Genomic DNA, 13,561 nt, shown 5'->3' with positions numbered 1-13,561 from the left:
CAGAGGGGAACCAAGCACTGGATCTGATGGAAACTGTAACAAAAGCCTCATGGACACCAAAGTATGAGCAGGTAATCTGCTGTGTGCCCAGTGGAGACTTCCTGGGGTGATGTGCTGCCACCAGAGGGGTTGTTTGTGTTTCCAGGTAACCCATGAGGGCTGGTGTGCTTCAGATAAACTGTGCTGCAGAACTGTGCCCTTCCTGTCCGTGGTTTGGTCCTTCTGCCAGCAAGGAGCTGGGCTGCTCTGGTGGGGCTGCAGGCCACAGTGATGCCTGGACACTCAGGCACTAGTCTGAGTAAAAGGAGCCAGAGAGGCTGACCTGAATGCAGAAGTTCATAAGGGGATGAACCAAAGCTGTTGAAAGGAAGTTGTGTGAAAGCTGAGACTGAAATTCTGCCTTGGGAGGCATTCTTTGCTCCTTCCCTTGAACAGATTGCTGCCAGCAGGGGCAGGAAGGTAGAGCAGGCTTCCATCAAGCAGCACCAAGAGACATCTCCTGTGTGGACTGGGCATGTTCTTCCCCATTCCAAATCTTGCAAAGGGCTGGTGAATACAGCCTGAATACTGAATACAGTAGGATTTTTTTCTGCAGAAGTGAGAAAGTGTATGGAACTGCCCTGGAAGAAGCTGATGGTTTACAAAGTCAAGTGGCAGCTATTAAGCACCAGACTCTGCTTTGGGCACCCTGCATTCCTATTTTTAGTTGTCTGGTCATGCACTGTTTTTTACAGGGGACCCTAATTCCTTTCATTGTACTGAATGGTTTCCCACAAGGGGGAGAAAAGGGCTAGAGGAGGAACTTGTAATCTGTAATTTCTGAGCTTTGGCTGCTTCATTTCAATTTCAAACAAGTAATTTTAATTGAGGGCCCCAGAAATCTGCTGTTCCTTAAATAGGAAATCTGTGTTTGCTTTGGAAATGAGTGAATCACAACAGTGTTCTCTGTGCCTGTTTTATGTTTATGACTAAATTAAAAGCAATATTTGCATTGTGGAGCTCTGGATTTTCCTATGTGTGTTTCTCGTTGAGGTAGCTGAAAGGCTGTGCTGGCAGTATGGTAGTGCCCTAAGAAGGGGTCACAGAACCTTCTGAATTTAAATGTAGGAGGAGGTACTTGCTGCCCCCCCCAGTTTGCAGTCCATCCTAATTGAGGCTTGGCATTGTAAGTGACTGATCCAGATGCCTTTCTAACTGTTTGTAATAGAAGCATTTGTCTCAGCTATTAAATGAGAAAACAAACCCAACCAAATGCCTGCAGGCAGCCTAAGAAGGTACAGACTGAGCAGACTGAAAGAGGAGAGTCGGCAAATCTGGGATTCCTTTCATCTGTTGTTAGTCCTGTTTGTATTAAACACCTTGGATGGATTAGTTTTTCACTCTGCCATTCTGTGGACAGAGAGGGGGTGTGCCTCCTTGGTGTCATTCATCCTGAGCATGAAGCAGAGCGGAGGCTGGAGACCTCCAGGCATTGACGGGAAATGCCCAGCTCCTCCCTTGTGGACAGCAAGGGGAAGGTAGAAATGAGCTGAAACCAGGGGAACGCTTCCAAGGAGCTGCACAGTGCTGTGGGGGAATTGAGCCCTTCAGTAACTTAACTCTGCTGGGTGTGTTAGACCACAGCAGAATGCTAAAAGCAGCCTGCCAGAAGAAATACATAACATATCATTTCATTTGAAAGGAAGAGATGGGAAAACCCACAGTCAGGGAACAAGCAGAAACAATGTCAGAATATCTCCCTCTCACGAGTTCCCTGTAGAACAAGAGAGGTTTAAAATATTTTCCTGTTTAGTCTGTGTGTCTACAGAGTGTCTTTTGGGGAATATTCATTTAGCATTTCATGTGTAGAAACAACTTACTGATGGTGTTGCTGAAGTCTTCAAGAGCTGTTTTCTAACTCCTGCACAGTATTCTTCAGTCATTTAATGAACTTCTAAATCTCTGCTGTGATATTTTTTTGTTACTGCATGTTGCACGTGCAATATTCATGCTTCACTTGGAGCTTCATTAGATGGATCAAGGCAAGAAGCAGAGAGCAGACACAGATGTAGTTGTACACAGTGGCAGGCAGCTGTGGCAGCAGGATGGGATTGCCCATGGGGCCCTCTGTGCTTATTTCCCACACAAAATGGTGTAGGAGAGCAGCCAGTGCAGGCTGTGTGCTCTAGGCATGGTACTGATGTCTAATAAGGACAGTTCCTCATTTCTGCAGCATGTGTTCATAGTTTTATTACAGTAGCAAGTGCATTACCAGTGTAAGGAATATTTTTTTGTGTTTGATTTTTGTTTCTGAAGGCTCTGTAGCACTGGGAAGAATCATTCTTTATTTAAAGAGTGGTTGCAACTTTTATTTTTTTACAAATCACTTCCTACTGTTGGGAAATAAAAATGCTCATGTTCATGTTTTTCCTGAGACCACACTTGAGGACATGTTCAATGTACGTACCAGAATATTAAAGGTATTGATAAATTACAGAGTTCAGAGAAAAACAGCATTTTTGCTGTTTCTGAAAAACACATCACTTGGGAGAAAAGGTTAAAAACCAAAAGTGCAGTGTTTGTGGGGAAAGAAAAAAACTGAGAGACACAATTCTTGGAAATACTAGAAACCTGGACAGAAAGGATGCAAAGGGGTTTCTTTAATCTTGGTGATTTAATTGGGAAGAATAGCATGAAACAGAGAAGAGGATACTTTATGTTAAATGCACAAAATCTGTGATATATAAGCCTTTCTAGGTGTACAGTCATGCTCTAACAATGGAAGCTGTCTATACATTTCAAATAGGCTTGGAACAGTTCCTGTAGCATGTACTAGAATAAATATTTGATGTCTTTTTTCTTTTTTCATCTTTTCACAATTTTATGTGTATTTATGGGTGCACTGGAGAAGACTTTTGGAAAGAAGGAAAATGTTAAATGCAGTGCAGCCGTTTTACTGAGAAAAATTTTGCCAAAACCAAAATATTGCCTCTTGCATTGCACTGCAGAAGATGTGACATGAGAGGTTTTTGTGGTGTTTCATAGCTGCAAGTTTAACAACAAACATCTTTGGAGAATTCTACCTCCATGTGGCCTTCCTTAGTGTGCCTCTGTGGGCCAAGAAAAGGAAAGGTTTCTGAGGAGAGGGGATGCCTGTTATTGTAGCAACTGACCTGGTTTGAAAACCAGATTGTTTTTCAGACATACAAGCACCTGATGCAGCTGAAAGCCAAACCACAGTTTTATACCTAACAGTTTTGATGTTTGAGGAATTGATACTGTTTTTTAAGTCCTGAATTTTTTATTTGAAACAAGCAGAGACTATCAGAACCTTTAAATCACTGTTCTTTATCCCAGTTCCACAAGCAAAAGAGCAGGAAGGAGCCAAAAAGTTGCAGGTTTCCCGAATGTGTCTAAATCAGAGGTTCATGATTTTCCATTTGTGAGCTCAGTTCACTCCTCTTTGATGTGTTTGGTTTTTTGTGTTTCTAGAGCCATATCTGATGTGTGTTTCAGTAGAGGATGGCCTTCCAATGGCCGTAATTATGCTCACTCTGCTTTTATTTTGTGATAACTTACTGCTTGTTATGCTGCTATCCTGAGCAGAAAAGAAATGCTGGTTGAGAAGGAGCCTTATCCATCAGAATTTGGGAATACTTGGATTTGCAGCATGAGCTTGTTGAAGCAGGGCCAGATAATTCCACTGTAATGCATTTATTGGTAAGACATTCTTGTGCTTGGTGTTGCCAAACAAATGGTGGGCAACCAGGTGTTTTTCTGGAGTCATCTGTGAGGAGACCTCTGCATGGCTTAGGAAAGGAGTTACCTGGGGCATGAGCCCTTTCTGTGTAGATCTGCACTTTGCTTGCTTATTTGTCAGCAATCTTCAGTGCTCAAGCTGTTGCTACCTTCAGCCACAATAATTAGTCCCTGTTCTGGATATGTTGTAAAACTGAAGTGTTTTATGGAAATTAAAACTGATCCTAGGATACTTCTAATATGTGGCTGTGTAATGGATTTTTCTTTCTGGCCTCTCAGATCTTGGAAAATGCTTTTCATTCCCTGAGTTTTCAAAATTGAATTCAAAAGCACACTGTGGTTTCAGCCTTTAATTCTAGAAGGCTGGGTGATCATTCAGTTAGGTGTATTTTATCCTTTTGAAGCAAGATTAGTCTTCAGTTTCAGTTTTCTCATTTCCATCTAGGTCAAATCATTCTGGCAGAGCACAAGTCTGTCCTCAAATCCTGATGTGTCAGGAAAATACAAAGAGCTCCAAGTTCTCACCCTGGCTTTCTCCTGAGCTCACACAGGCTGACCTTGCTTTGTTCAGCTGGCACATTTTTTTACATTGATGGACTTGTGGCAACCCTCCAATATTAGATATCTTACAAATGAATTGGTCACATCTATACTAGCAAGGGACAGAGTGAAAAACTAAACTTGAGTGAAGTGCATGAGATTATTTTCCTTCTACTGCAGAAAGAAGTGTAAAAAATGTTTTCCCTCAGATTTTGAAATTACTAATTACTACTGAAAACATTTTCCTGTATTTTAATATTTAATGGTACTACACTTAATTATATTGCAGGAGTGAAGTGCATGTTCTGTTCCCTGCTCTTTGGTTTTATGAATAATTCTCTCAGAGTTGCTTGAACTTGCTAATTTTTTGAGAAGCAATATAAAAATTGTCATTTAAATCATCAGCTTATAGCACATACAAAAAAGTCCAGGGCTAGGCTTCTGTAAAAGACAGACACAAATGCTTGACTTCATTGATTGTGTCCTGTCCCTTCTGGCTCAACTGCTGTAAAGCTGAGCACATGCTCTCAGTCTCTGTGGTACCAGTGTCTGGAGTAATGAACCAAAAAGGATTGATGTATGCACTGGTAAATGAAATTTTACAGTAAAATGCCAATCTGGCATTGAAGTCCAGCCAGTGCGTTGAGGACTAAAGCAAGGCTCCATTAAAGATGAGAGGAAATTACTGGCAGCTGTTCCAGAACTGGCTGCAGGAATTAGGAGGGAACCAACATGTGTTTGAGCATCAAGCCTGAATGTTGTCTTTGTGAGCTTGAGTTCTTTTTCTAGATGTTGTTTGGAAATACTAATCAGCAGGAATGAGGATTTGGTGTTTTGTCAGAGCACTGGCCATGGCTCAGGTTACACCTTTAAAGTGAAGAGGGACACCTGTTGGAGAATTTTGCTCAGAAATGGCTTAAAAGGCAGCTGTGAGGAGCAAATTCTCACAGCCTGTTTCTGTAAACAGCTAAGTTCTCAAGCCTGTCTTCAATAACATGGAGGCCTTGAGAACTTTCATAACAGGGTGAGAAAATAAATCTTGGATTCAATAACAAACCACAGGTATTGAAAACAAAAGGAGGGGTTAGCTTTGCTCTGTAGCCTATCGTGAGCTCGAGTTTTGCAATATGTGTGATCTTAATTAACACGGTTATAAAAACGTGCCTTTTGGATCAATAAATCTGGAGTTCGATGCTGATCAACAAGGATGGGTCGTCTCCCTTCGCTCTCAACAGACACCCTAGATGCTCCACAAGCAGTAAGGACACCAAATCCCCAAAGAGGTAATGCCCAAGTCCATCAAACAGGTTTTGTTAATCAAGGGCTTGTTTGCCAGATGTTGAAGAGCACACCCCTGATTTCATGCTTTGGAATAAATCCATAAAACGACCACATGAGCTCCTTTGGTTGTTTCCCATAGCTTTTGTAATGACACAGTTCCTCTTTGAATGACTCTTGCTCCTCAAGTTCAACACTGATTGCACCCCCTGTAGTATAATTTTAACTCTGGCTGATTAAAATTACCTAGCAAAGACAACTTGGAGGCGTTTTAACCTGTAGAATTAGCTAAGAATGCAAATAATGTTCTGGCATCATCTTCTATTTGCTATGTATGTGATGACAGTTTCCTTTAAACATTGAGAGTCTCTTGAATTCACCTTTTCTTTGCCTTGCCAGCCTCCTTGGCCCTGTATTTTACACAATGTCTCCTAATAAAACTAGTAATTACAGAAACTGCAGTAATAATATTCAGCATTTGTTGAAAGAGGTAATAGAGAGAGTAAAGCCTTCCATAGAAATAAAATTTGATATTTCCATACCAAAAGAAAAAAAAAATATACAAATAGTTACATAGACTGGGAAAAGGCATCTTTATATCCCATTGTTGTAGAGGGATCAGGGACAATTGTTTATTGTGTTTTTCATTCTCCATCACTTGCAAACATTTGGCAATACTTAATTTTGCACCTGGGATGAAGATGGATCTTCTCTTAAAATCAGTGTAATACTGAAAGACCTTTAAACTTTCAAAAAGAAACATAACAGCGTGGAGCCTTTGTTTTACTCTTTTCAAGCAATGTACAAAGGAATGTTTTCCCTACTTCAGTTTGAGTACTATGTCTTCTGACTTGATTTCACAGAAGCATCTGCTAACCCAGAGCAGTTCTTGTTTTTTTGCTGTTGAGCAGTAAGTGTTAATTCATGTAGAAATCTGTGAAATATGAAGCAGAAGCAGTCCAGTTCATGTCCAGTCCAACTGGAAATGTCAGCCTAATAGGCCATGTTTTGTACTTGGCAGTATTGAAAGGCAAGATGTTTATATTTGGATGACCTGAAAACTTTTAATAATTGTTCATATTATTTATCCCTGAAGTCTAAGGAGGAATGCATATCAGTGTGTGAGCAACACTGGGTTCACAGTGCAAATTTTCATTCATGGCAAACTGAACAGAAAACACTGGAATATCCTGAATCTTTTCCGTCCATCTCTGAGGGCTACGATTCTGTTTTTTTTCCTTTGGATTTTTCTGTTCTTTTTTACTTGTATGTTTTGCTTGCTGCACACATTTTAGCAGATGCACAGGCAAAAAAAGAAGTGATAACCCATACTTCAGCATATTTTGTTGTGTTTTGAAAGGTTTTTGTTAGTGAGAAAGGAATATTCTAGATGCTACTTCTGTTGATACAAACTGAAGGTCACAGGTTGCTGACCAGACGGTTGTGATGGGACTGGAGCAGACACTTGGGGGCAGTTGTCATCATGCTCTACAGAAAGGCCTTTGGGATGCTGCCCTGCTCCAGCCTCTCTTTTGGGGTGCTGGCAGACTGCAGGGAATTGAAGCTGGCACTGTGTTCTGTCCTGGCTGAATGTTCAGGTATGAACACAGCCAAATTCTCCTATTTACAGTGACACACCTGGTCTGTTGGTCCTGGTGGGGAGGGAGCTGTTGAACTGCACTGCAGTCTCACATCTTCCTCTCCTGTTGATGGAGTCAGCAATCTGTGGGGTGGTACTGAACATCTGGCAGAAGGCCTGTGCAAGATGTGTAACTTGCATCACAGGAGATGCCCTTGAAAGATGGTTTATGTTCAAACTCAGTGGGGACTAAGTTCTGCAGCAGCCTGTGGAGGGTAAATTTCAAAAAGAAGCATACATCAATAACATAAAACATCTATTTTGAGAGTACTGGGGTGAGCACATGGGCATCTGCCTCGGTTTTTATTAGTAGTGCCCTACATAGTATGGAAACTGCATTGATAGAGTTCAAATCCACAAGGGCTCAGCTTGACCATCTAGTGAGCACAGCACAGGCTGAAATGCAGAGTCTGCATTATTGCTTCTACATTTGCCTCATGACTTCTTTTTGAGGTAACATATCCTTTTTAGTAAAAATTTGCTCTACTTTGATCTAAAGCCTGTGTAATAGACTAATTAGAAAGCTGTTCTGTTCTTGTGATGTACTGCCACTAGTGCTGTTCATTAGAGATGTTTGATCCGGAGTAGCTTTTATTCCAGTGGGAGAGAGAACAACCCAGTAGATGTTATTTTTGGAACATGCTTTCCAAGATAGCTTGCTAAACCCAGATTTTACAAGTGCTCTGAAACACAAAAATCTTTCTTTGGGTCCCGTATGTAAGTTGAATAACCAGACTGATGCCCCGGGCTCCTGCTGAGAGCAGGTTTGCCCCCGAGCAGGCTGCGTGGGCCGGATAGCTCAGTCTTCTTGCAGGGACAGACTGCCCAAAACCCAAGCAGCTCCCAGCTGCTGGCTACCTTAGCAAGCTTAAGGGATATCAGCTCTTTAGTGATTATCAGCTCTTTTGGGTTCAACTCTTTTGCTTGCTAAGGCACTGCAGGCCGGCTGGCAGACACAGAGAGGAGAAGGCTGCTCTGGAGTTCCACAGCAATGGCTTTATTGAGGGTCTGTGAAGGGTTCCAGTGACAGCTCTTCTGACCAGAATGGGCTAAACCAGCCCATTATATAGGGTGTAGGGGGATGCAAAATTGTCCAATAGCAGGGGTTAAGGGAAAGTGACCTATGGGGTTACAGAGAGATAAGCTGGGATCCAAAGGTGGAAGAGAGGGGCTTCTTGCTATTTCATCGTGACATGGCATTTCCTGTCTTTAAGCCTCTTCCCTCCATGAGGCCCTAGCAGGCCTGGAGCCTGCTACAGACTGAGACTTGGATCAACTTGCTTAATGTGCCTTATAGAGCAAGACTCTAGAATTGCTTCTTGGTGAGTTTTTATGGAGGCAGAAACTGTGGTCTGTAGTTTAGCTCAGCTCAGAAGCCATTAGAACCAGAACATTAGATCAGGCCCTTTTGGCCTTATAGGTGATTATAGTGAGTGAGTAATGTACAGCCCTTTATTTGCTGCTGCACATGGCTCACATCGAGTTTGTCGCCATAGCTCGTTCTGTCAGATCTTTGTAAGTGCGTACAACCTTCCGACATACTTTGGGTGTGAGCTTGCAAGGCCTCCTTTGTTTTATCCTCCCCCAATAACTGGCAGCACCCCCTCTCTTTCTCTGTGCCAAGGGACATACTGCCAGCAGAGAGAGGTGGAAGCTATAACAGAAGGAGATGAAGACAACGAGGGCTGCTGCTGTTGCAAGCCCGGGCACTTGCCGCACCTGCTGTCGTGCAATGCAGCCTTCAACCTGCGCTGGCTGACGTGGGAGATCACGCGGAGCCAGTACATCCTGGAGGGATACAGCATCATCGACAACAACGCCGCCACCATGCTGCAGGTGTTCGACCTGCGCAGGATCCTTATCAGATACTACATCAAGGTAAACTCTCTGCTCAAGTGCACTTTGTTCCTGGGCAGTCTTGTCAAACAGAATGCTGTTTGTCTATGGAAGAAAGAGCATTTGAAGTTTTTTGTTTTATGTTTATCCATCTGCTCTGCGGGCTTGATGTTAGATCATAGAACCATAGAATCATTTGGTTTGATCTTAGGATCATCTGGTTCCAGCCCTCCTCCTATGGCAGGGACACCTTCCACTGGAATAGGGATAATTAATTCATGTGTCCTTTTGCTAAATTCAATTCTGATCACTTATACTTACAGTTAGTACAGAAAATGGCAGCATGCTTCAGTGGAGATCAAGAAGGTGAGTTACCATCCTGTAGGGATAAAATCAGACAAAGTGTTCTTACTTAGGTTCTTAAGTTTTTACAACACTTCAGTAACAGTTTGTTATTTCTTCTTGCCTTGGCCTTTCACACTGTTTCCTTTTTTTTTTCCTGGAAAAGAAAAGAAAGGTGTTAACAAGCATAAAGTTCTTGGGAAACTTCTGAAGAGCTGTTTCTCAAATGTACTTTTTTAGTACTACAAACTCCCTACTTACCTTCTGTTTTACACATATATCACAACACATTTGACGTTGGTTTATTACATTGCTGACACATCAGTTCATTTACACCACTTCTATTATTGCATTGTTATTAAGATCACAATAACCACACAGATACTAATTTGTCAAAATAATTGTACCTTATACTCTACCAGGACATCTTCATCCTCTGCCAAAACAATTCCCAATCCAGAAAATGAATAATTTGTTGTGCTTTATAGTCTTCTACTGAAACAGCAGCAGCCAAGTGCTGCTTGCTGTGCCACTGGAACTGCCATGAAGCCAATTGCTAAAGCTCCAAACCACCCTTGACAACTCCTTTTTACTTACATCCCCACAATTGTAAAACTCTGTCAGCTTCAGAGAGAGACACCTGTTGTAAATGAGTTAATCACCATTTTTTGCAAATGAACCAATGTAGTAAAAACAAGCTCATTGCCTTACAAAGCTGCTTTGATCACGCAGTTGATTACTTCTGGTATTTCATAAATAATTTCGTAGGCAGTACGGCCTGGTAACCAACCTGCTTTGTTTAATAAACTAGTTAGAAATAAAACTGCATGTGAGCATGATTTTTTCATTTTAGAAGTGGTGTTTGTGGCTATAAATTGTTTTATAGCAATGTAACTAAGCAAAAAAAACCAAAACAAAAAACCAACTCTTCTTTAATGAGTATGTTACTACAATTGGTTTGCTTTACTTTAAAAGCTAACCTGAATAACTGGAACATAAACTGGTGCAAGCTGGCAAATGACTCAGCTTTTGATGGGGAATGAGATTGAAAAAATCCTAGTCTAAGCTGCAATCAAATCAGCATCTTATTAGTTCAAAACATTGAATAATTTTGCTTTATATACTGGAACTGGTTTTGTGCCTTACAATCCTCCAATATATGGAGGATTTGTGGGAAGTGTGAAGTTCACCACATGGGATGTAAAAACTTAACTGAAAGGTAGTTTAGAGCTTCTGGTTCTGGACACACCTGAGAAGCAGCTAACATAGGTCAGATGGCTTAGACAAACTTCTAAGTTTGGGATAGAGGTGTGGTTAGACAAACTTCCATCCCATGGGATAGAGATGTGGTTAGTTGATCCTGTTTGGAATAGAAGGGAGTGGGTTAAATGCTCTCCACATCACTTGAGGTGTGCTGTGGCTCCATCTCTGCTCTATGCAGAGTTCATGTGCACTCCTGATGGCTCTGAAAGCATGAAAATCAAATCTCTTCTTGGTGGGTTTAGTTGAGCCAGTATTATTATATTGCACTGACAGAGCTTCATTCTCAGAAAGGTCAGTCTTCATTCTCAGGCTGTCCATCTTTTTAATCTACTTCTCCTTTTAGGGAAGGACAGACAGAAGATAATAATAACCTGTTGGCACCTTCAGTATTAGCCTGGGCTGGGGCTCCCTTTAGGGAAGGGAGGGTGCACTCAGGAAATCCCTTCTCTAGAATGTCACTTCCCAAAAGAAAGTTACCTGGATATTTTTTCCTTGTATTTTTAAACTAATTAGGTTTTTCCATAAACAGGGGCTTTAAAAAGATTTGGTAAAATCTTTAGTACAGTCTTGGAAAATGAGAAGATTATAATATGTATTAGATCAGCTTTTTTCCTGTTTATTTAATGCTTGCCTCCAAATAAACAGTATCAGACACAGAGGTGAGAATTCATTCCTTCCCCAGCTCTTTCTTTTGGAGGAATGCAGATCAAGACCCCGTGCAGTTTCACTGGGAACATTCCAAAAGTCCTTCACACTTTTTTTTAACAGTGTGAAAGTAATTGTAAGATAAGGCAGTGTTCAGGTCACATAAAACACAAACTCAAAAATCACTTAGGCTGGAGTTTCTGCAGGAACTGCACTTCCATTGCATTGAGCATTTGGAGTGTTTCTGGTTTATTCTCTGTAGCTTACAATGTTGTAAATATTTACCATATTGTTTCAGAAATGCCATATAGCTGAGGATGTACTTTTGCATAAAACATACCTTGTAAGAGTTACCAAGAGCAGAATTTAATTAGGTGACAGAAGATTTTGTTGTTTCTGTGTCTGATTGCAAGTCTGATTTTTTTCCCAGCTGAATCAGCTTCTTTGTAAACACAGATGAGGATAATAAAAAAAGCAAACTCTATCTCAAAAATCAACAAAGAGAATGTGCGCTTTGTTTTAGTTCTTCTATCCTTCAAGAATAATTACTGTATTGGTCTTTTAAACAATGAGTTGCACTGAGAATCTTATTCCTAAATCATATTTATTTCATTTGCAGTTTCATTGACAGCCTAGATATGCATACATTTCTTATTATGGAAGGATTTTTATTCCCCACAAACAAAGTGGGTCAGCTTCTGTAGCCCTTCTGCATATATTTTGAAATAATTTCCTGCCCAACTACTGTGATATTTTTCCCTTGTGCCTCTTCCATCTCTTCTCAATATATTCTTATTTAAACATCTTTTAGTATTCAAGAAGTCTGTGTATTCGCTGAGTGCTGTGTTTTCAGCTCCTATTGTTTCTGCATGAATCTTTTTTAAGGAGTGTATTGTTCTCCACATGCCAAGAAGTTAAGGGTCCATCCTGTCCATAACATTATAATGTGACTTTCCTGCTGAAAGAACACACTGGAACTTCTTAAGTTCCATATTCTTTTGAAAATATGCGCTAAGTTGTGTTTGTATAGAATTTTTTTACTACTTTTTTATTTATTGTTATTTTAATGTGTCCAGAGAGAGTGGTTAGAAAAACTTAGAAACTCAGGGACAGATATGAGATATGGGTGTTGCTGCTTTCTAGCATTTATGTATTTAGTTAAAGAGCCCCTGATGGATGCTCCTCCCCATTCAGTGCTTTAAAAGCAAAGTCAGTTACATCAGTCATCAGCTTTTTAACCCAACATGTAAAAAAAAAATCTGTTTACCTGCTGCATTGACTTGTGTCATACACATTGGTCATGTCTCACCTTGTGGCTAATCAAGAATTAGGAAAGCATCATCCCCAGAGAACAATAAGTCTGCTGAGGGAAAACATGTGCCCTATTTTTAGGATGTGACTGTTTACTACTGTTTTTTCAAAACATGCCTAAGCTATTATTGATATCACCTTCTCAGTGCTAGACTCTAGAATCCCACTTATACTGACATGCTTGAGTGCTGGAACTCTCTATTCCTGTCATTGTATGGATTCTCCTGGAAGGCAGAAGGATATTAAAAATACTTTTTTTTTTCTGTTGTCAGCTATCATTATCAATTATTGTCATCTTTTTAACTTGAACACTTTGTGAAGCAATACTGATGCTAAGCAGTAAAATGTAAGAAATCGATATACTATTACAATTCTTAATATGGTCTTAGTTGGCTTATTCTCTTCTGTGTACAATATGTCTGCTTTAATCAGAGTTCAGAGTGACTAACATTTGCACATTTTGCCAACAGAGTATAATATACTTTACAGCAAGTTCTCCCAAAATCCAGGAGTGGATAAAAGATGAATCCATCCAGAAGATACTGCAGCCTTATGCAAAGTGGCATTATATTGAGCGTGACCTTGCGATGTTTAACGTTAACATAGATGAAGATTATGTTCCATGTCTCCAGGGAATAACAAGAGCTAGCTTCTGCAGTGTTTATCTGGACTGGATTCAGTTCTGTGCCAGGAAAAGGGTGGAGGTATGTGTCAATTTAGTTTTTTTTTTTTTTATAGTATTAGTTTTAGTTCTTGGGATATGAACGAAATGGTGCATGACTACTCTTCTACTTGCTCAGGATTAGTAGAATAAAATTTATTTCATGTAAGCTTTTAGCTTTAATGTAAAAGGAAAACAGGTTTTGTGGAATGGAAAAAAATGTATTTTGGAAACTACCTTAAGGAGTCTTAAGAAGCATCAGTCTTTGAATACAGAACCAGTTCTTTATTGTGCGAATTTCCAATAAT

General features: G+C 40.4%; 1 protein-coding gene across 1 annotated transcript in view; it reads left to right on the top strand.

Annotated features, from left to right (window-relative positions):
* The window catches only part of PCNX2 (pecanex 2), a 154,765-nt gene that overhangs the window by 116,758 nt on the left and 24,446 nt on the right, over positions 1 to 13,561 (top strand). The window contains exons 26-27 of the mRNA XM_054280537.1: positions 8,820 to 9,073; positions 13,063 to 13,296. Of these exons, the coding sequence (XP_054136512.1) occupies positions 8,820 to 9,073; positions 13,063 to 13,296 (488 nt within the window). The remainder of the gene's footprint in view (positions 1 to 8,819; positions 9,074 to 13,062; positions 13,297 to 13,561) is intronic.

The sequence above is a fragment of the Melozone crissalis genome, unplaced genomic scaffold (assembly GCF_028551555.1).
Source record: "Melozone crissalis strain CALT ecotype California unplaced genomic scaffold, PUWL_Pcris_2 ptg000027l_1, whole genome shotgun sequence".
Classification (NCBI taxonomy): Eukaryota; Metazoa; Chordata; class Aves; order Passeriformes; family Passerellidae; genus Melozone; species Melozone crissalis.
The sequence above is the reverse complement of the archived record's forward strand: the minus strand, read 5'-3'. Positions and strand labels throughout refer to the sequence as shown.